General features: G+C 40.5%; 1 protein-coding gene across 3 annotated transcripts in view; it reads right to left on the bottom strand.

Moving 5' to 3' along the window:
* TMEM170B (transmembrane protein 170B) overlaps window positions 1-17,105 on the bottom strand; it is a 69,057-nt gene extending 51,952 nt beyond the window's left edge. Inside the window, exon 1 of one of the 3 annotated variants that reach the window (XM_008530704.2) lies at window positions 16,443-17,105. In XM_008530704.2, the coding sequence (XP_008528926.2) occupies window positions 16,443-16,755 (313 nt within the window). In that variant the 5' untranslated portion in view covers window positions 16,756-17,105. The remainder of the gene's footprint in view (window positions 1-16,442) is intronic. The other 2 variants (XM_070584068.1, XM_008530702.2) reach the window with 2 other exon arrangements.
* Between the last annotated feature and the right edge of the window lie 5,019 nt (window positions 17,106-22,124).

Raw genomic sequence — 22,124 nt, 5'->3', positions numbered from 1 at the left:
GAATGGCACATATTGTTTTATCCTATTTGTTTAAAAAAATTATATGTTTATATATGTACAGAAAATGCATAAACAAACAGAAGACTTAACAATGGCTATCTTTTAAAGATATGATAGGAGGTGTGTGATATTATTTTATATATTCTTTACTGTTTGTTTTTTAACAACTAGCCTAAAATATTTTTTAAAAATGTTTACTGCAAATATACTGTCTTTAAAAAGTAGTTTTTTATTCTGTAATTCATCAAAGCCAATGGTTCTCAACCCAGGCTGCTCACAAGAATTATCCATAAAGCAACTAAAACAACCTCTGCAGGTGGGACCCAAACAACTGTATTTTCATCAATTCTACCAAATAATCATAACACGCAATAGAGACAAAAATCACTACTGCAGGCTAAAGTTACATGAGGGGTATTTATTAAAAAATCCAAAAGTCATAAAAACAAGGAAACCTACCTCATTAGACAAGCACTAAATATGTTTTTTGATCCTCTATAGAGTATCTAATCCTTTTAATAAAATCATTCGCAAATAGATACTGAACCCTCACTATGTATTCAACGTCCTCCAAGCCTCAAGCTGAAAATATCAGACCAGTAAGACTATGTTTTGGGGCTGTTCATAATTGTCTGCCTTCTTTATTGAATGGTTCACATTATATGTTTAAATAATCTATGTTCAAATTAGGTTATCTCAATATCTTAAACTTCTTTTCACTCCAGCAAATCTAAGGTGGGGAACTTGCTCTGCTTAGTTTCCAACATCAGTGACTTCTCAGTTTGGGTCTATGTCCCCCATAGGGGGTTTACTAGCCTCTCAGGGAGATGGTATATCCATAATTTGAAAAAGTCCCCTAGATCAAGGGTTGGCAAAGTATAGCTTAGGAGCCATATCTAACCCACCACCTGTTTCTGTAGTCTGTGAGCTAAAACTGGTTTTTACATTTTGAATTGGTTAAAAAAAATCAAAAGAACAGTATTTCATGATGCGTAAAAACTACACAAAATTCAAATTTTAGTGTCCATAAGTCTGACTGGAACATAGATGTGCCCATTCATATTGTCTACAGCTACTTCCACACTACAATGGCATAGTTGAGTAGTTGTGACCGGGACCATATGACCTGCAAAGCCAGAAATATTGACTGCAGTTACTATATGCTGACTATGTTGAGTACTGGGCCTTTACGGAAAAAGCTGCTGACTCCTGGTCTAGATGATTTTGACATACGTCCCAGGGGTTGGGTTGTCCCACACCCCACTGAAAACTAAAGTCACGGTACTTTCACATATTTATCAAGAGCTGTCTTTTGGGGTGTTTCAGTAGTGATATTGCAATGGCATATATTCTAATACCTCAGGTTCTTCAGAGCACAGTATGCAGCTGATGCTGTGGGGAAGGAATGTCAAGAAAGATCCTAAGAGAATTTATTGCAACACCTGAATTTGATGGAACCAAAGGATAAACATATTAGAGATGGAATGAGGGTGAGGAATGGAGAGCGGGGCACTCTAAGCCAATGGTTCTCAGCCGTGGCTATATGTTAGCGTTACTTGGCAGAGCCTAAAAGAAATACCACGCCCAGAAATTCTGATTTCACTGGGCATCAGTTTTTAAAGTTACCCAGGTGATCCTCATGCACAGCTAAAAATAAGAAACAACTGGTCTAAGACACAATGCTCAAATCACAGAATTACGTACAGTGAAGAACATGACATTGCAAAAACTCTGGTTTAGCTAAAGCCAACAAATATGGAGAGATGAGGATGTAGATTACAGAAGTGTGCTGGAGCCAGAGTAGCACAGGGGTCGGGGGGGGTGGCGTGTGGTCTGCTATAGACCCTAAAGAAGTGGACTTTATAGTGAAGACTGAAGGTTATGGGGAGCCAATGAAAGACTTTAAGTAAGGAAGTGATACAATCAGAAACAATCAGGAAAGTAGGAGTGGAAAGAGATGAGAGACTATCAGAATATTTCAAAAGTCCAATGAGAAATCAAGGCTTGGACTTAGGCGCTGGCCTTAGGATTGAAAAAAAAATCTGAGAAATATTTAGGACTTGCTGATGGCCTGGATAAGGGGACGGAGACGTGACGTGTGGCCTCCCAGATTTCCGCTATGGACAACGGAAGAGAGGACAACGCCACCAGGCTTAGAAGCATGGGGAAATATGTTTAGTACATCTGTAATACCATTTAAATGTTGGTGAGAAGCAAGGAGTAAAGAAACTAAAAGCAGGAAAATGTCAAGCAGAAAAATGTGAAGATTACCTACATTTAGACCAAGATAGGCCATGCTTTAAAAAGCAGTAAATCTCAAATTTGTAGTGTCTCCAATCTTTTTCCTAAATGCATGACTTATTTTGTCAATTTTTAAATCTATGAATACTAAAACAGTGCTGCTATTAGATTTAAATTTTAACCAGAATTTAGGATCTAGAAACCTGTAAAGAATGTCACTCTCACTTTAACACGAGAAAAAGATAAATTACAAAATCATAACTTTTCTTTAGCCCATCAGTCAGATGAAGTTGCAAGACAACAAAGTAACCTGAATTCCAAAGAGGGACAAGCCCCTGCAAGGAGAGACGGGGCATACAAACTGTGCCACCTGTGGCAAAGCCCAGGAACAAGAAGTGGGCACTAGACAAATAGGTAAGGACAAATCAGCTAGACTTTTAACAGACTGTTAAAGGCCAAGGATGGGTTAACATATCAGCCTGAAGTAACGGATGCAAGGAAAGTGCACACTCACTCACAAGCTCTTTTCCACAGGTCTCTACTGGGTGCTCCCTAGAAAGATGGGTCCTAGGCGGGAGACTGGAGAGCCACCACTGGTGATGTGTGTAGGGCTCTAGGAGGTGATCAGCGGCTGTTAGGGGAAACAAAGACAACCTTGCCTGCTTCATGGAACCCTTCTGCTATTCAAAGCAAAAGCCTTAAGCCAATGGGGGAGGGCAGCAAATCCTGTCACCCTCAGGGACACGCAAAGACCCACTGCAGCTCCAGCTTAGGGAAGAGTAGAAGAAAACACCCTCTACCCTGATGGAGGGGCAGAAAACCACCCAGGACCCAGGATCCTGTTCTAAGCAGAGTCAATTACCGCTGAGGGAAGAACAGGCAACTCCTGCCCAAGACCAATCTGAGGGAAGAACAGGCAACTCCTGCCCAAGACCAATCACAGATACCAGGGGGAGCGTGGCCACCATGGATCAGAAGGGCAAGAAAGCTGACAGCCCCCAACCTGAGACCCCAGCACACAGAGCTCGCCTGAGACTATAACTGGACCAGGACAGCAGAGAAATCCCCCCGCGCCCACCATGAGCCTAACAGCAAGAAAAATAACTACAATTAACATGTTAAAGCCTCTCTCGGAAAAGGTGGACAACTTACATTAACAGATGAGGAATTTAGCAGCGAGATGGAAACTCCAAGAAAGAGTCAAATGGAAATTTTTTTTAAAAAACCACTAACAAAAAAAGCATGATATCAGAGACGAAGAATTCCTTTAATGAAATTCACCACTAGACCTGATGCAGTTAAGCAAAGAATTGGTAAACTTAAAGATGGGCCAATAGAGATTATTATTCGAACCGAAGTATAAGAGAAAAAGGAGGTGAAAAAAAGGAGAATGTAGGCAGGAGGAAAAAGAGAAACCATCCAAGAGCAATATTTTGAAGAGAAAGTGGCTGAAAAACTTCTAAAAATAATTAAAGATGTCAAACCACACACCAAGGCTCTCAGAGCATCTCAAACAAGATGAAGACCTCCCAAAAGGAGAAAAAAACAATAAAACCAAAATAAACCACACACACACACATACCTAGATACATCATAGTGAAATGACTGAAAATCAAAGATAAAGAGAAAATACTGATGGGGAAAAAAGACATATCACATACAGAGGAACAAAGATAAAAAAGTACAGCAAACTTCTCATCAGAAACTATCAAACCAGAAGACGACATTTTTAAAAGTGTGAAAGGGAAAACAACTGTAAAGCTAGAAATCTATATTCAGGAGAAGTATCTTTTAAAACTAAACATGAAATGAAAACTTTTTTCAGAAAGAAAAAAGCTAGGAGAATTAAGTGCCAGCAGACCTGTGCTACAAGACATATTAAAGGAAGCTCTTGAGACAGAAGGAATGTGATACTAGATGGAAACAACTCTCCAAAAAGAAATGAGCAACAAGGGAGGTTAAAATAAAGGTAAACATGAAAGACATTTTTTCTTATTTTTAATCACTCTAACATTTTAACCAGGTTTAAAGATAAGTTGCTGTATTTGTCCACTTGAAGCCTCATTTAACACAAGAGAAATTAAAGCTATTGTAGATATTTAAGAGTTGTCTGCTTCTGCTTCTTAAAAGGGCAAAAACACTAGTTTTTACATTTAACTGTGACACTTTCAAGAGCTGCTTTAATATCTTGCTTCTCTTAATGTTTATGGCAATACTGTTTATTACCCACTTAAAATAAATTACCCTTTTACTAGCTAATTACATAATTTCAAATTGAAAATTACAGTACTCATTATTGAATAGTAAAAGAAAATTCTTAGAAAACAGGTTTCTAATTTCAAACAATCAGAATATCATTTGTTTTAAAGAAATCATGTTAAGGCTATTTAAAATAATTCAAAAATTGCTCTACATTTAAGCCATAACACCATCTTCCTAAAAGATGCCATTCCATTTGTTCTTCCTCATAATTGATTAGTTATTCAGTTATGAAAGTATAGGATTAAATGTCAAAATCTGAATCTATTGTGAAATTATAACAGAACATTATACAATAGTTTCAACTGTTACTACTTGTATGCCCTCAAGCATCTTCTATTATATATCATACCAAAAAAAGTCAGTTAGTAACAACACGTTTGTCTGAATCAGTCACTGACCTAAAAAATCTTCCCAGTGAGTGATGAGATGTTTTATAATCTCATGATATAATATTTCCAAGGAATATTTACACTACATACTAAAAAATGAAACTTTTACATCAATGAGCATAACTTATAATGAAACTCCCAACATAACAAATTCCTAAATTAAATCTAAGAGACCAATGACAAGACAGACCAGCGAATAAAAATAAAACCAGGAGAACTTATCACGCCACGAACAAGCGCAGTCAGCACAGTCACACCTTCGGTATCACTGAAAATAATCCTCAGGAAGCAGTTATGCCGTGCTGGGACAGCAATAAAAACAGATAATTTCAGAACTGGAAGAGTTCTTCAGATACTGAATCCAGAGTTTGCTAAACCAAGTTTTAAGAAAACCCAATTCAAAGAGCCATTACCTGGTGCTTGGAGAACAAATATTTTCTAGGTCCTAAACCTCACCCTACAAATTAGCATATCAAATATCCTGAAGCAGCCCCACTGAAAAAGGAAAGTTCCTTAATTTTAAAGCGTAAAGAAATAAGTTTATATGCAAATAGGTAAATGTTTTTCTTAACTCATATTAAAATCTCTAAATTTTTTTCTTAACTTGCTAAAATTTCTAGATCAGCTTTCCCTTAACATCAATATGAAAATTGTTGGCATTCTACTGTATTTCAGATAAGGAAACTGAGGCCTGTGAAATATGTGGTCTGTCAAAAGTACAAAAGCTAGGGGCTGGCCCCGTGGCCGAGTGGTTAGGTTCGCGCACTCCGCTGCAGGCGGCCCAGTGTTTCGTTGGTTCAGATCCTGGGCGCGGACATGGCACTGCTCATCAAACCACGCTGAGGCAGCGTCCCACATGCCACAACTAGAAGAACCCACAACGAAGAATATACAACTATGTACTGGGGGGCTTTGGGGAGAAAAAGGAAATAATAAAATCTTTAAAAAAAAAAAAGTACAAAAGCTAATTAGTAGTATTCAAGGATAAAACTCATAAATTCAAGGATCCTATTGCTTCTTTAGACTTGTTATTTGCATAGAGAAATCTAGCAGAACCCAAATTATCCTGGAGAAAAAAATGCCAATAACTGCTCGTTATATAAGTATATACTTACAACATTGTTAATGTTTAATTTTTCCCTATACTTCAGATTTAATATAACTATCTAGATTTTTCAAAATGCTATCATTAATAGGAATTATTCTCTATCGCTAAGAGGTCACATAAATAAAAAATATTTTTAAAAGATAAATTCTAATATGATCCCCTAATGTTAAAAGAACTGGGTTATAGCATCTTCTTGGAAATAAACGAGTCATTTATATTGAAATTTGAATAAATCTTTAGCTACACTAAAAATTCCATATTAACTTGCATTATATATCATAACATAGCTACAAATTAATCACATAAACCTCAATTTTTTAAAATCAGAAGTTCCCAATCTTTGAGCTCTCAATAACAAAATCATCTGATGAGCTGGTTAAAAATGTACCTTCCTAGGCTCTGTTTTCAAAGAGCCTAATTCCACGGACATGGACTGGAGCCCTGGATCTGTATCCTTAACCAGCCCCAGGTGATTCTGACATGTAGCAAGGTTTAGAAACTATGTCAGTTTAAAAGAAGTCATGGTGAAGGGTGGGAGGGGCTAGAACTTCATAACGAAAATCCACTTTCACATTACTGATGAAAACATCTCAGATAGACAGATATTCAAGAGCAGAGTAACACTTGTAAACTTAATCGAGTCCTGGTAGTGTTCCTGGACCATCCCATAAGCACCTCACCTCTCCTCTCTATCACCCCCTAAACAGGTTCTTTCTCCACTCTCTACCTCTTCTGCTGTCTTCCAAATCCCATTACCTGGTTCTCCCTGAACTCAACAAGCCACAAAAGTACACTTAATCTGAAGGTTAGTTAGCATTCTGAGACCATGAGCTCCTTATGGACAACGGCTAACAGCTTCATCTTTGTGTATCAGTGTTTACCACAGAGATTGGCACGTGACTCATGATCAAGAAATATCCAACAAGATCTGAAAATGCTGGACACCACTTTTTAGTTTAATTCTATGTAACAAGATGGCTTTTGCTTTTTCTAGTCACCTGTTTCTCTTACAGATACTTCATCCCACATCCACTATGTTGCCTCCAGTCTTCCCTTTAAGGGCCTCATTCCCTTCTCCCCATACCTACCTTTTAGGCTGTGGGAGCCAGCCTCTCGGAGGCCCCCAATGATCCCCGCTTGGTATTCATACCCTAGTACAGTCCCCTCCAACAACGTACCAGAGTTGGTCTGTGTGACCAATAGAGTATAGCAGAAGTGATGGCATATCATGTCCAAGATTAGATTATAAAAGACTCTGTGGGGGCTGGCCCCGTGGCCAAGTGGTTAAGTTCGCGCGCTCCGCTGCAGGTGGCCCAGTGTTTCGTTGGTTTGAATCCTGGGTGCGGACATGGCACTGCTCATCAAACCACGCTGAGGCGGCATCCCACATGCCACAACTAGAAGGACCCACAACGAAGAATACACAACTATGTACCGTGGGGCTTTGGGGAGAAAAAGGAAAAAATTTTTAAAAATTAAAAAAAAAAAGACTCTGTGGCTTCTGGTTTAGTTTCTCTCTCTCTGACCACTCGCTATGGGGAAAGCCACACTGTGAGCAGCCCCAGGGAGAGGCCCACACGAGGGGACTCACACCTCCTACCAAGTGTCACACAAATGTACTTGGAAGCCAGCCCACCCTCCAGCACCAGTCAAGTCTGCAGAAACTGCAGTCCTGGCTGACAGCCCAACTGTCGACACTGCAAGACCCTGAGCTAGAACCAGCAAAACCATTCTCAGAGTCCTGACCATCTGAGACTGTGTGAGAAAACGTGTCTTAAGCTGCTAAATTTGGGGGTAATTTGTTACTCAGTAAGCTCATACTCACTAGAACATAGCTTCTTGAAAGCAGTTGTCATGCGTCATCTCTGTATGTTGGACAGCACCACGTCCACTGTAGTTACTCAAATGTTTGCTGAACTGGACCGACTGATCATTTTTCAAGTCCTGCTTTACATGCTCTGTAAGCAGGGGCAAGATATTGTCTATGCCTGTTTCTTCACTTCTAAAAATGGAGTTGTTAATGGTCCCTACCTCATGGAATTCTCATGAGCTCAAATAAATAATACATGTAATGTTCTTAGAACATGTTAAACATTGTTAACTACTAAAAGTAAAATTTCTAAAAAATGAAATGTATCACTCTCTTTCCTTAGTAGTGAAATCCTGGATATGAATGTTTTTAGTGTAAAAATTATTTACAGGCATACCTCATCTTGTTGCATTTCGCAGACAGTGCATTTTTTACAAATCAAAGGTTTGTGGCAACCCTGCATTAAGCAAGTCTATCAGCACCATTTTTCCAGCAGCATTTGCTCACTTCATGTCTCTGTGTCACATTTTGGTAATTCTCACAATATTTCAAACGTTTTCCTTACTATTATATCTGTAATGGTGATCTGTAATCACTGATCTTTGATGTTACTATTCTAACTGTTTGGGGCACCACAGACCATGCCGATATAAGACCGGCAGACAATCATAAATAAATGTGTGTTCTGACTGTTCCACAACCAGCCATTCCCTCGTCTCCCTCCCTCTCCTCCGGACTCCCTATTCCCTGAGACACAACAATATTGAAATTAGGCCAATTAATAACCCAACAATGGCCTCAACGTGTTCAAATGAAAGGAAGAGTTGCATGTTTCACTTTAAATTAAAAGCTAGAAATAATAAGGCTTACGAGAAAGACATGTTGAAAGCCAAGACAGGCTGAGGGCTAGGCCTCTTGTGCCAAGCAGTTAGTCAAGCTGTGAATGCAAAGGAAAAGTTCTTGAATGAAATTAAAAGTCCTACTCCAGTGAACACAAGAATAAGAAATCAAAACAGCCTTATCAGTGATAGGGAGAAAGCTTTAGTGGTCTGGATAGAAGAGCAAACCAGCCACAACATTCCCTTAAGCCAAAGCCGAATCCAGAGCAAGGCCCTAACCCTCATCAATTCTACGAAGGCTGAGAGAGGTGAGGAAGCTGCAGAAGAAAAGTCGGAAGTTAGCAGAGGTCGGTTCATGAGGTTTAAGGAGAGAAGCCGTCTCCATAACATAAAAGTGCAAGGTGAAGCAGCAAGTGCTCACGGAGAAGCTGCAGCAAGTTATCCAGAAGATCTAGCTAAGATCATTAATGAGGGCGTCTACACTACTTACATTAGAAGAAGATGCCATCTAGGACACTCATAGCTACAGAAGAGAACTCAATGCCTGGTTTCAAAGCTTCAAAGGTCAGGCTGACTCTCTTATTAAGGGCTAATACAGCTGGTCACTTTAAGCTGAAGCCATTGCTCACTTACCATTCTGAAAATCCTAGGGCCCTTAAGAATTATGCTAAATCTACTCTGCCTGTGCTCTATAAATGGAACAACAAAGCCCGATAGCAGCACATCATCTGTATACAACATGGTTTACTGAGTATTTTAAACCCACTGTTGAGACCTATGGCTCAGAAAAAGATTCCTTTCAAAATCTTACTGCTCACTGACAATTCACCTGGTCACCCAAGAGCTCTGATGGAGACATATGACAAAATTAATGTTGTTTTCATGCCTGCTAACGCAGCATCCATTCTGCAAGCCATGGATTAAGGAGTCACTTTGACTTTCAAGTCTTACTATTTAAGAAATACATTTCCTAAGGCCATAGCTGTCATAGATAGTGATTCCTCTGATGGATCTGGGCAAAGTCAACTGAACATCCTCTGGAACGGATTCACCATTCTAGATGCCATTAAGAACATTCGTGATTCATGGGAAGAGGTCAAAATAGCAACGTTAACAGGAGTTTGGAAGAAGTTAATTCAAACCCTCACGGATGACTTTGAGGGGTTCAAGATTTCAGGGGAGGAAGTACAAGAGATGTGGTGGAGACAGCAAGAGAACTAGAATTAGAGGTGGAGCCTGGAGATGTGGCTGATCTGCCGCCATCTCACGATCAAACTTTAATGGATGAGGTGGTGCTTCTTACGGATGAACAAAGAAAATGCTTTCTTGAGACGGAAACTGCTCCTGAGGAAGATGCTATGAAGATTGTTGAAATGACAACTAAGGACTTAGGACATTACATAAACTTCGTTGAGAAAGCAGCAGCAGGGTGTGAGAGGACTGACTCCAATTTTGAAAGAAGTTCTACTGTGGGTAAAATGCTACTGAATAGCATTGTATGCTACAGAGAAACCACCTGTGAAAGAAAGAGTCAATTGAGGCGGCAAACTTCATTGTAGTCTTATTTTAAGAAACTGCCACAGCCGCCTCAACCTTCAGCAACCACCACCCTGATCGGTCAGCAGCCATCAACACTGAAGCAAGACCCTCCATCAGCAAAAAGATTATGACTCGCAGAAGCTCAGATGACGGTCAGCGTTTTTTAACAATAAAATATTTTTGCTTTCATGTATGTACGTTGTTTTTTTAGACATAATGCTATTGCATATTTAAAAGACTACAGTATAGTGTAACCATAAACTTTATATGCACTGAGAAACCAAAAATCCGTATGATTTGCTTTATGGCTATATTCACTTTATTATGGTGGTCTGGAACCAAACTTGCAATATTTCCGAGGTACGTCTATACAAGCCACGTCAGGATTATGAAGTAAACTTAGAAACCTGATTTACGTTCAAATACTCACATAGCATAACAAATGAAGGGCAATAATACCTATGTTAATAAGCTAACGTTAAGTGACCTAGCCATCTACATCTCTCAAAACTATTTTTCCAAATCCTCCTACAATAAGCATTAACATACTCCTAGATTATATTCCAAGATTTATATTATTAAGAACACAAGCAACTGAATCCACGTAAAAGTTTGGTTCTTCGCATTTCCATGAATTTTGGTGAAAAATCTCTTTTTCCTTCAAAGCTTAATCTACTTAGCTAAGGTCACTGGAATTTGATAGGCTAATGAGAGCTCTTTCAAATGTGTTGCTACTGCCACTGCTCATTCTGTGATTAATTTTTATTGCTAAAATACTTAGTCATTCAAAATACATAATTAGCCTATCATACCTGATTTAATCATATACATTTAATAAAACAATAAGTTACTATGGTCACTTCAGTTATCGGAAGTGAGATGCATGCACAATGCTTTGCACAACACCTGACATGCACTGAGTGTTCAGTAGGTACAGCCATTATCAGACTTACTCATTTGATACCGCGGCAAATTCATCCTGCTACAGTCTCCAGGCTCTCTTCTTATATCTGACCATTCTTAATTCCAATTTCCTTCCCTGGTTCCAATTCCTCCTCCCCTCCTGTTCTATTTAGACTTCATTTCTACCAGAAAAATACACCTAGTTATTCTGACTCCTCTTCATGGATTATCTCACTTTTATGGTCCTTCCTTTCAATCACTAAACAAAGCAGAAATAAATTTATATTCTGACACTTAACTATTAAAGAGTCAAAATCACAGCTTACACAGTCCCAAGACATCCAAACATTTAGGTTTAAGAAATGTCATCTGGACCCTGGACTTGGTATTGCCAGAAGATACGGACATATAATTCAAAGATAATGAGATGGGAATTAAGAAACTAAAAACCTGAAGATGACAATTCTTTTAAAAAAATTACAGTAGCTTCATTCTCAGTAAGACATAGATAAGTCTTCCAAAAAGCAAACTCCTACATAGTAGAAATCACACCAGCACTTATTAATTGGCTCTTTACCACAAAAGAGTAAGCGATTTTTAACATATATTTCACAAAGAGTAAATTCTGGGGTCCAGCACAAATACTGAAAAGTAGCACATTGTCTTTAGCGCTACATTTACAAATACAAACATCCGTAAGTGGATACTTGAAACAACCTTATCTACACAAAGCCCCCTCCCATAATAGAGTATTTAGGAAGAGGAACTAAACCTATGGGAATCTAGAATACAGGGTAACACGGAGAGAAGCGTGCCCGTTTGGGAGCACTTCCGAAGGAAAGGTGCTGGCTCCATCAGTATGAAGTGTGAACAACTCCAAATAGATACAGCAGATACCAACTTTTTCCCCCTTTCTCTTTTTCTACTGACAATCAGTATTAACACTAAAGTGGCTTGGTAATTGTAAAGTCTGAAAAGGAACTATAACAGTGTGTATGTCTACTGTAAAAACAAGTAAGTACATACATATACATACACAGATAGATGTCCGACCTCCATTCCAGTGTGAATTCCCAGCCTCCGAAAGTTTACGCCAGTAGAAAGAGGGAGTAGCTGACCTCACCTCTGCTGCTAACACTGAGACAGGAGACCAGCCTGAAGCCAGCCTTCGCCTTTCCTCCCAGGGACCAATCATCCCTCTCCCAACACCAGCCCGGCTCTGTGTTGATCCAGGAGTTTAAGGGTCCTGCCTTTTTCTAAGCAAAAAATTCTTCTCTAAACCCTTAGCAACCAAATTCGGGTCAGAACACAAAGTTGGGAGCCGAAATAGCTGGAGAAAATACAAATAAAGCAAGAGAATATATCTCATTGTACCTGTTTTTAAAGTCGTTACCCAGAAAACTGAATGAGTATATCATACAGACTATAATTTTAGGGTGGGGGGGGTGGGGGTATTTAGCACATATTTAGAGAAAGAAAAACTATTTAAGAAAGAAGGGAAGTCATTTCTCTCTCTCCTTTAGTAAGCTAAAGAAGCAGGAAACGTACACACAGTTAAACAATCTAGGAATCCGGTGCATCACACACTTCGGGAAGTGACAGATAGAGAAGAGAACTTTGGCAATGGTTATCAAGTGACAAGATGGGGTCTTCAGGTATTAATCTGCTCAATATGGAATCCCCATCCTAGTGTCTTCCAGAAGCAGAAAAAATAGCAGACTGAAATTGGTCGGATTTCTAAAACTAGCTATACAATAAATATGGATCATTAACTTTTACATAGGCAATGGCAACTTAAAATTTTAGAAAGCATTATTACTCAATAATATCTTGCATTTTCCATTCTCTTTTATTTGCTGGACAAAAATTAGTTCCATTCACACATTCTTGGGCTCACTGGGACAAATGCTTACCAGTCTTAAGTACATTAAGATTTATCATCTATCAGACCTGCCAGAGTTAAGAAGCCATGTGGAATAAACGGTAAAGTCACAGAACTAAGAGTTAGGGATGGTTAAAGTTCTGCCTATATCACAAACAACTGTTTGATCCCTGCCATGTAACTTCAATGATGTGATATTTCAGTATTTCCAAAATCAAGTAGTTGAGCTATCTACTTCACCTATAGGATAAGATACAAAGAGAAGACTAAATCACATCTGTTAGTCTACATGAAGAAAAAAGTAGAGATGAGACTACATTCTCTTTTTATTTGGTTTTTAATTAACTAGAATTCCTATTCATCAGATTTCTGCAAATCCTTCACACAGTCATTTCTTAAGTCCAATTCAGTCTGGTTCTACACCATGCTCCTTTCTATTACCTGTTTCACTTCCAGGTTTAGTATGATGACAAAAACGCCTTCTGACTTAATAATATGTGTTATCATAATTTGAAAAAAAAGGTAAGAATTTTTCACTTACTACTATCAGATTTAAGCAAGTTACTCTTTGCTTCAATGTATGTATCTGTAAAATAAGGATAAAGAATAATCTCTCTCAAGATTGTTGAAAAGATTAAATAAAATGCACAAAAGCATAGTAACTAGCACAAAAAGTGCATTCAATAAACAGTTGTGTTTTAAAGGTAAGATAATTATCTATTAAATTTTAAATAAGTTACTTAAATACTTCATTCCCTCGTTAACAGCACACTCAAACAGATGTAGCTGAAAAATAATGCAACTAGAATGTTTAAAGCATCCAATTGTTAAGTATTATTTTAAAAATTCAACTCAATAAATGTGTCAAGCATTTACTATGTGCCAGGTACTATGATGCTAGGGTTCCAGAATTCCGTGATTAAGAAGTGAACCCACCCTCAAAAAGCTCACAGTCTAGAAAAATAAATAAAAATTATAAGGTAACTAAAAATTAGAATAATAAAGCATTACAAGGAGCAGAAGTAGCAGGATGAAGCAAGTAATTCACTCCATCTGAAGGAGAAAAGAGGAAGTAGCTAAAAGGGCATGGAAAAGGGGAAAAAGTAGTTCTGCCAGCAAAGACGGGTGTAGACCCTAGCTCAGCCATTTACCAGCTATCTGACTTGGGGGCAACTTAACTGACCTCTCTGAGCTTCTCTGTAAATCCACTTTGAGAGTTACTCTGAAGATTGGAAAGAATATACGTAAAGTGCCTGACACAGAGCAGGAATTCAATAAACGGGAGTTGTCTTATTTTAGGAGTTGCGTTTGTTTTTAATAGATCAAGTTCTGAATGTCACCGTAGGTAGCATCTCTTGACTAATGATTAAGCTACACATGGCGTCATTAGGGTCACCAGCATGGAGAAGTCCACAAAGAAAACCACATCAGAATGTCACCATTTACAGAGTTCACTTTTTAGAAGTGATGTGATTCCTAACACGTGGTACTTTCACCTGCTGGTGAAGTATATTTCCAATCTGTTTCCTTCTCCATTTTCACCCTGACAAACAGAATTTTGCATACTCAGATTCTACATCTTTCCTAGAAGAGCTTCCCACGGTCCTCAATCCTAGAGTGGGACGCTCAGCATATCCTTGATGAAATGGTAAAGCCTGATGAGCAACTGACAACTATTAAAATTATATTAGGAGATAATTAGAGCAAACCCTGGGTTGAAACTACGATTATTAATCTAATAGCTGACTTGTGGAACTGGACACTACTATACTGATTAGAATCTTAAAGTAAATATTTTCAAATATTGTTAAATCTGGCCAAGAGGTTAAGTTACATTTACATTCACTCTATGGCTACCAAAGCTAATTTTCTCTACCCACTCATGAGCTAGGCCAGTGATTAACATATACAAATATATATTCTTAAATCCTTATTGTTCATTTCAGTCCAATAAGCATAAATGATACAACATTTGAAATATTAACAGTGGATAAATACAAGCAAAGCCATAAATAAGATAAGGCAGTCTATCTCTAAATTCAATGGAATCATGAAATGGTCTTTATGTCAATGTAGTTTTGCGGAACTAAAAACATGTTCCTGACCCGAAACAATCATGTAAAGCCAGTTTGCTCCAACTTAAATAACTACATAATAAAAGTGAGGACACCATGAGTGAATACAGAATCTACGTTTATTCTATAGTTTCCACATTCAAGGAAACCGCTGCCTTTAAAGTCATCCTTGTGGCATATAATTCCAAAATTTTTTTCCCTATGACTATCTGAATTGCATATCATGCCAGATTTTATAATATATTTATATTATATATACACACACATATATGTATGTAGTCTCCCAAGACAGGTTATATTTGTAAAACACCTTTCATACTCTTAACCAGTTTGACATAATGCATTCTGAAATATTAATGTTCTATCAAAATTAGCTGCCTTACACATTTTCAAGAATTAAATCCTGAGAACGCTTTTAAGTTTTTTCTCCGAGGAGCAGGCACTGAGTCGTCACCAAATTGCAAATAGTCTGTTTCTTATCAACACTAATCTTTACAGGTATTTTTTAAATTCAGAACTCAGAATAATATAAGCATTTTCACATTAACATAAACCTTCGCAAAGTTTCTTCACAGAGCAAACCTACAAACTCGCTAAAAATACGTGAATATTACTGCTCACTTTTACCACTAGAAGTTGACGTTATTATGATATAGTTAACTCCAATTCTCTCCTGATAGCCTTGACGAATGAAGGGAAACACACAAAATTATCAAATGTCACAGAAAAGGCGAGAGGGGGAGAGACAGACAAAAGGAAAGAAGAGAGGGAGGAGACAGACGGTTAAAGCTCAAAAGCCTAGAACGCTAGACCTTGGCCCAGCCCCTGACCCACTATAATCTACTTAAATCAGTCATCTATATCACCACAAAAACTAACAGTTGGAGCAAACTGATCATTGTGAGTAGGGGATTTAGTCCTACATCCGGTTTGAGATTTGCCAGAAAGAAAAAGAGTTAAACAGAAAAAGATCTAAACAGCAAGACGCGGACTGTGTGTGTGTGTGTGTGCGTGTGCGTGCAAGGGAGGGGATGAAGAAAAGCTAACAGGGCTCAAGTCTGCTCACTAACGCTATTTCGCGCACCCTACACAGCCAGGGCCGTGGGGAGCCCTCCCCGTGCGGGGCAGGAGGCGGGGGTCGGGGATTCTCCCCCAGCGATTCGGGAGCCTCAGAGGGCCGGGTCGGGGGACACGGACGGAGGGAGTCGGCGCCCCCGGGACAGGCGCGGAGTGGAACCAATTAACACCTTCCTCGCCAGGACCTGGGACCTCGAGCTCCCAAGCGGGGCGCGCACGGGGGTGGGGCGGCGAGGAGCGCTTCCTCTCCTCGGGAGGGAGAAAGGAGGCGAGGGGCGGCACCGCATCCCGGTCCCCACCCCGGGCGCATCAATTACCCGTGAGGTTCCTCAGCACCGTCCCGTGGGCCCAGAGGCTCAGGACCTGCTGCACCGACAGGTTGATCATGGAGTGGTCGCCCCCCTCCGCCTTCATCTTCCCCGGGGGGCGCCCGCCGCCCTCTCCTCGGGCGCCGGGCGGCGGCTGCGAGGCTCCGGGGGCGGCGGCGGGTGCGCGGCTTCTCCAGGCCGCCGCCGCCGCCGGGGAAGGCTGCGGGGCGCCGGGCTGGGCGCTGCTGCTGCCGCCGATGGGCCTCCGGGGGGGGCCGCTCAGCGCGTCTCCCAGGCAGCCCCCTCCCCGCCGGGGAGACATTGAGGACGGCGGACGGGGGAGGGGAGGGGGCCAGGCGCTCTGTCCGCGCGGCCCCCGAGCGAGGACTCGGGGCGGAGGAGGCCGCTGCTGCTCCCTCTCAGGGGCAGCACGGCGCCGCGGGGGCCGGGCACGCGAGGAGGCCGAGGTCACGCCAGGAGGCCCCGGGTGATGGGCAGCCGGCAGGTGCAGCCCCCGACGGGGCCCAGCGCATCACCACGAGCGGACGAGAAGACCCGGGACCCGGAGGAGACTGCGGCGGCGGCCGCGGCGGCACCTGCCGCCAGGCTGCCCACCCTCCGGCCGCCGACACTCGAGGAACCGCCCCCTCCACCCGCGGCCGCCGGCGGGCCGCTCGTGCGCGCGCGCGCGGGTCCCCACCTCCCCCGCCCGCCCCGGAGCCGCTGCGCATGCTCACTCTCTCCCTTCCCGCGACCCGCCGCCCTCCGACAGCCGGCCGGCCCCAAAGCCCTCCTCCTCCCCCTCCCCGCGCGCGAGCTCGCGGGGCTGACAGCGCCGAGCGTCGGCCCGCAGTGGGGCGGAGGGAAGCGCGGCCTGCGTCACTAGCGCCACCGCCGGCCTCGCCGCTGATTGGATGCTCCAAGGGAACCACCTCCACGCCCTCTCCGCCCCCAGACCCCGGGCGCGCGCCCCGAGAGGGCTGGAGCCTTAGGCCAGGGACGGCGCTGCAACGGGAGCTGAGGTCCCTGAAGGGAGCAAGGCGGGTGTTAAACCCCAAGACATGGATTCTGTGACAGTTCAGATCTTTGGCTTGGAATGAAATACTTTTGATTTTGTTTGCAGGTACACCCTTTTTTAAAGGCGTGAATATCTCAAAATTTTAGATTAATTTGCGGGTTTTTTTTTTTTTCTGTGTGAGTCAGATGACCTGAATAGGTCACTACTTGCAGAATATATTTGAAAGCCACTAAAACAGAAATAGGCCCGCTTTATCATACAACGGTCCTTCTTCCCACCGTGAGAGCCTGGGCCTGCGGTGTTTCCATCTTCTGAAGTCCCTCATAGACATAGGGCTGGGCAAGTTCCTACTCCTCGAAGCATCCCCGGGGCTAGCTCATTTTCTTTGCAGTGTTCTTTTTCCCTAAGTTGTAAAAGTCTGCCTTATTTTTTCCCCCTAGGACTTAAACTAGTTCTCTCTTCCCATGGTTTGCTGCCTTTCTTCATGTCCCCGTTAGCCGGAGGAGCTGTCTAAAATCCAACTGCAACAAACTAAACTCCTCCTTGAAGTTGGAAAGCTTTTAACTTGAAAAATAAAAATTGTTTTGGCCATAATAAAATATGCAATAGCCAGCACCGCTCAACACACTCCATCCTTTTTCAGTATCACCCTGCCATCTGAAAAGAAAATCTACAAAGGAAAGTGAAGAAGTTCATGCTGTAGCTAAATCATCAAGTATATTTGGCAAAGCATAGAAAGATTGAAGCAGCTGTGAAACGGTGCTCTTGGTGACTACTTTAAAGATAATTATATATGTACGTATATATGTATATGGATGTAGTCTCTGTGTTGTTCGTTTGATGTCCCAACACAGAAAAGGGAAATTTTTGTATCATTAATAGGAATTGAGCCAAAACTCATAGAGTTTACGTTCCTCCTAGAATTTAGAATTAATTAATCTTAATTAATGTTATAGAATATCGGACTTAAAAGAAGCTTTAACATTTTAAAAATTCATTTAATTTTACAAATTCGTTCTCAATGCCGTTGAATTGATTCTGACTCCTGGTGACTCTGTACAGCAGAGCCCAGTCTTTTTGCACCATCCTCTCACTTTCTGGCATTCTATCACACAATGCTCCACTGCTATTCATAGGGTTTTCAAGGCCAATTTTTTCAGAAGTAGGTGGCTAGGTCCTCCGTCCTAGTCTGTGCTAGTCTGGAATCTCCACTGAAACCTGTCCACCATTGGTGACCCTGCTGGTGTTTGAAAAACCGGTGACATAGCTCTCAGCATCACAGCAACAGCAGCTGCCACAGTATGACAGCTGACAGGTAATGTGGTTCCCTGACTGGAAAAGAAAACCTGGGCTGCACCAGTAAGAATGCTGAATCCTAACCACTAGACCACCAGGGCTGGCTATATACAGATAGGGAAACTGATTCTGCAGAATTAAGTAACTTAACAGAGGTGACACCACTTCAGTGCCCAGTTTCTGAATTTCTAGTCTTATTAATTCTTTCTAGCAACTACACTATCTTTCTTAACTGGCGATTAACTCCATAACTTTAAGCTTCTGGATGGGAGGTGCAGGTACCTAATGAAGGCATTAAGAGATTTGATATTATATGATTAGTGGTATTAGAGAATGTGACTACATTCAATGAAGGATTCATAGCAAACTCTCTGAGCAGCAGCTCATTAAACACTCACATGTGGAACTTTTGGTTAGTTTACGTGGAAGCAATTGAGGTTCTTACTATTGCACACTATTATTTAAAACATAGTAGCATACATTTAAAATATTCAGAACCTGGGACAGTGCCTAGCACATGGTGTTCAATAAATATCTGTTGAATAAATAATTGAATGAACTTCTTAGAAAAGTCAGCATTTTTCTTGTTTCACATAAAGTTTTTTAAACAGAACCTAAGTGTTAATTTCAGGAAATGAGAAAGTAAGACACAGCAATAAAGCCCCAATTCAATAATGCACTTTGATAACTTGACAATTTTTCCCCTGCTTTGTAGTTCAATTCAATTTAATAAACATTTATTTGGCATCTATTATCTGTAATGTTCTATGCTAGGCATTCTTTATAGGATTTAAAGATTAGCATGGTCTGTACTCTCTAGGCTAATTCATTGCATTTAACTTGTTTTTGGCTTGATAAAGCTAATGATACCCACTGTGTTGGAAGCCTATATCCTTAAGGAAATTGAACATTTTCCCAATAGCCAGGGTTATGAAACCCAAAACTGAGTTAATGCAAATGGAAGCTGTGTAATTTCTTTCCTTGCAGATCTGATATTGAGTTAACACACCAAGCAAGGAATGGTTTAGTTACATTCCTACCAGAAATCAGGGTACGCTCCCAAATGAATACTCGAGGTCTCTTTCAACCCTGTACCCTTCAATGTGAAGTAAACAGCAATTTGCAAACAGCTCCTGGTATTTCTTACACACAAGTGAGGGAACACCCATAAGTCTTAGGCATCCTATTAATTGTCCAGAGAGGGCTCAGAAGAAAGCTTTTAAAATCAACTAGAATGTAAAATGATGTTGATCCTTTGAGAAAGACATCAACTATCCAGGACATCTTTTTTCTCCACTTTATCTCCCTTTCTTGCTATACAGTACTATTTCATAGAGTCACATTATGTATGCAACCTAATTTCATCTTGTTACACATTTCAGCAGTTCCAAACCCTGAGTAGTGTGGTGTTAAATAGATTCGTTATCTGAAAAATGTGGTTTGAATACGGGCTCCAACACTTACTAGCCTTCAAATGGGAATAATAATGGTACCTCTCTCTTCAGATTTTTGATGTTCTTTAAGTAATAGCAATAATAAACACGGAGCTCCTTCCTCATGCCAGGCCTTGTGCCAAGTACTACATACTAACTCATTTAATTTTCACAAGGGTGGGTTGAAATTTCACATCACTGTTAGAGTAATTTTTTTCAAAATCCATACACAAAACCACACGTCTCTCCGAATCTTGTCTGTACACACACACAGAGAGAGAGAGAGAGAGAGAAATGGGAGCTCTGTGGTTTTTTGAAGAAGAAAATAAAATTCAGTTGGAAGAAATGACAGAAATAAGAGGAAGAAAAAGCCATGTATATTATTCTAAAATAGCGGCTGTACTGAAATTTACATGGTGAAATGTTTCTCAGAACTCCTATTAGAGTCAAGAGATAGGCCCATCACAGTAAATCAGAGAAACAAGGTAGAGTATTTTCCTTCTCTGAAAGCTGTAGTTCTCAAAAACGATGTTGCAAATGACATTGTGGAAATTCACATCCTAAATGTATTTACTCTACCTACCCAAATTAGAATCATTCCAAATTGCTCACCCAGGGAATTTAAAAAGCTGGAATTTCTGGGACCAAGAAATACAGAGTTATGTCCTGTTTTGTCACTCCAGTAAGCTATAGCACAGCTAGGGTGCCAGGCTACCATTATTGGAATGCTGAGGGAACCAGCCCTGCCCAGAAAAGGGAGGAGAGCTGCTCCATCTCAGCAGTGGGGTATGACCTTCACCCACAGTCACGGAGGATCAGGGGCATGTCTGAGATGGAAGGACGGACAGATAACTGCCAGTGCCTCCAGCTCCATCTTCCACCTTGTTTTTGCACCCCCTATCAAACCACCTCCCTTCCAGTTTCTGCCAGCTACCACCCCTGCAGCTAGCTCCTTGTTTATTATGCCAAGTCTTAGAAACAGAGATTACATAATGACATTTGAACTCTAAGAATTTATACTTTGAAGTCTGAATGTGAGTGTAAGAAGAAAAAGTTTCTGCTAAAATCACACACACAAAAAATCCTGCATTGGCAACATATGAGACTCAGTTTTCCCCCTAAAAACTGGTATCTAAAAATTACCCTGCATCCAGCTTGCTCGTATTATGGATAGAAGGCCAAATATAAGACACTTAAGGGTAGTGTGTTGATTTAAATGTAGCCTGTAGATTCATGATACATAATCTGCACTAGATTCTGTTCTTAAATTATTTAACTGTTGAGCTAAACATAAGAAAACATTCTACGCCAAGAACAAAATGGTGAAAATGGTATTTCACTGTATTTTAATTAGCATTTTTCTGATTTCAAGTGAGGTTATGCATCTTTTGATGTGCGTAGAAACATTTAGATCACTTTTTCTAGGGACTGTTGCCCATTTTTCTTTTGGGTAACTTATCTTTTAAAAATTATAGGTAGGATCTTTTATATATTTAACAGATTAACCATTTGTGATATGTGCTGCATCTATCTTTTCCAATTTATCAATTGCCTTTTAATTTTAACAAAATTTTCTTGTCATGCAGAAATTTCTGATATTTACGTTGTCAGTCTTTTCTGTTACAGTAGCTGTCTTTCACCATGCTTTAAAAGTCTTCCCCGCTCTCACACTTGATTTTCAAAGTCTCACATCTTTTCTAAACATTTTATGAGTGTTTTCGTTTACATCTTTCGTCTACTTGGAAGTTTTTTAGTGTGAGGAGTTTGGTAGAGATCTAGTTTTTCCCAGTTGTCCCCAAACATTTATTGAATAATCCATCATATTCCCACTGACCTAAAATACCATCTATATATATCGTGTACAAAATTCCTATGTATACTCGGGTTTATTTCTGGACTTCCGTTTCTGTTCCGTTTATCTGTCTATTCATGTGTCAGCACACT

This window comes from Equus przewalskii, chromosome 19 (genome assembly GCF_037783145.1).
Source record: "Equus przewalskii isolate Varuska chromosome 19, EquPr2, whole genome shotgun sequence".
In the NCBI taxonomy this organism is placed as follows: Eukaryota; Metazoa; Chordata; class Mammalia; order Perissodactyla; family Equidae; genus Equus; species Equus przewalskii.
Note: the sequence above shows the minus strand (reverse complement) of the source record. Positions and strands in the feature narration are given on the sequence as shown.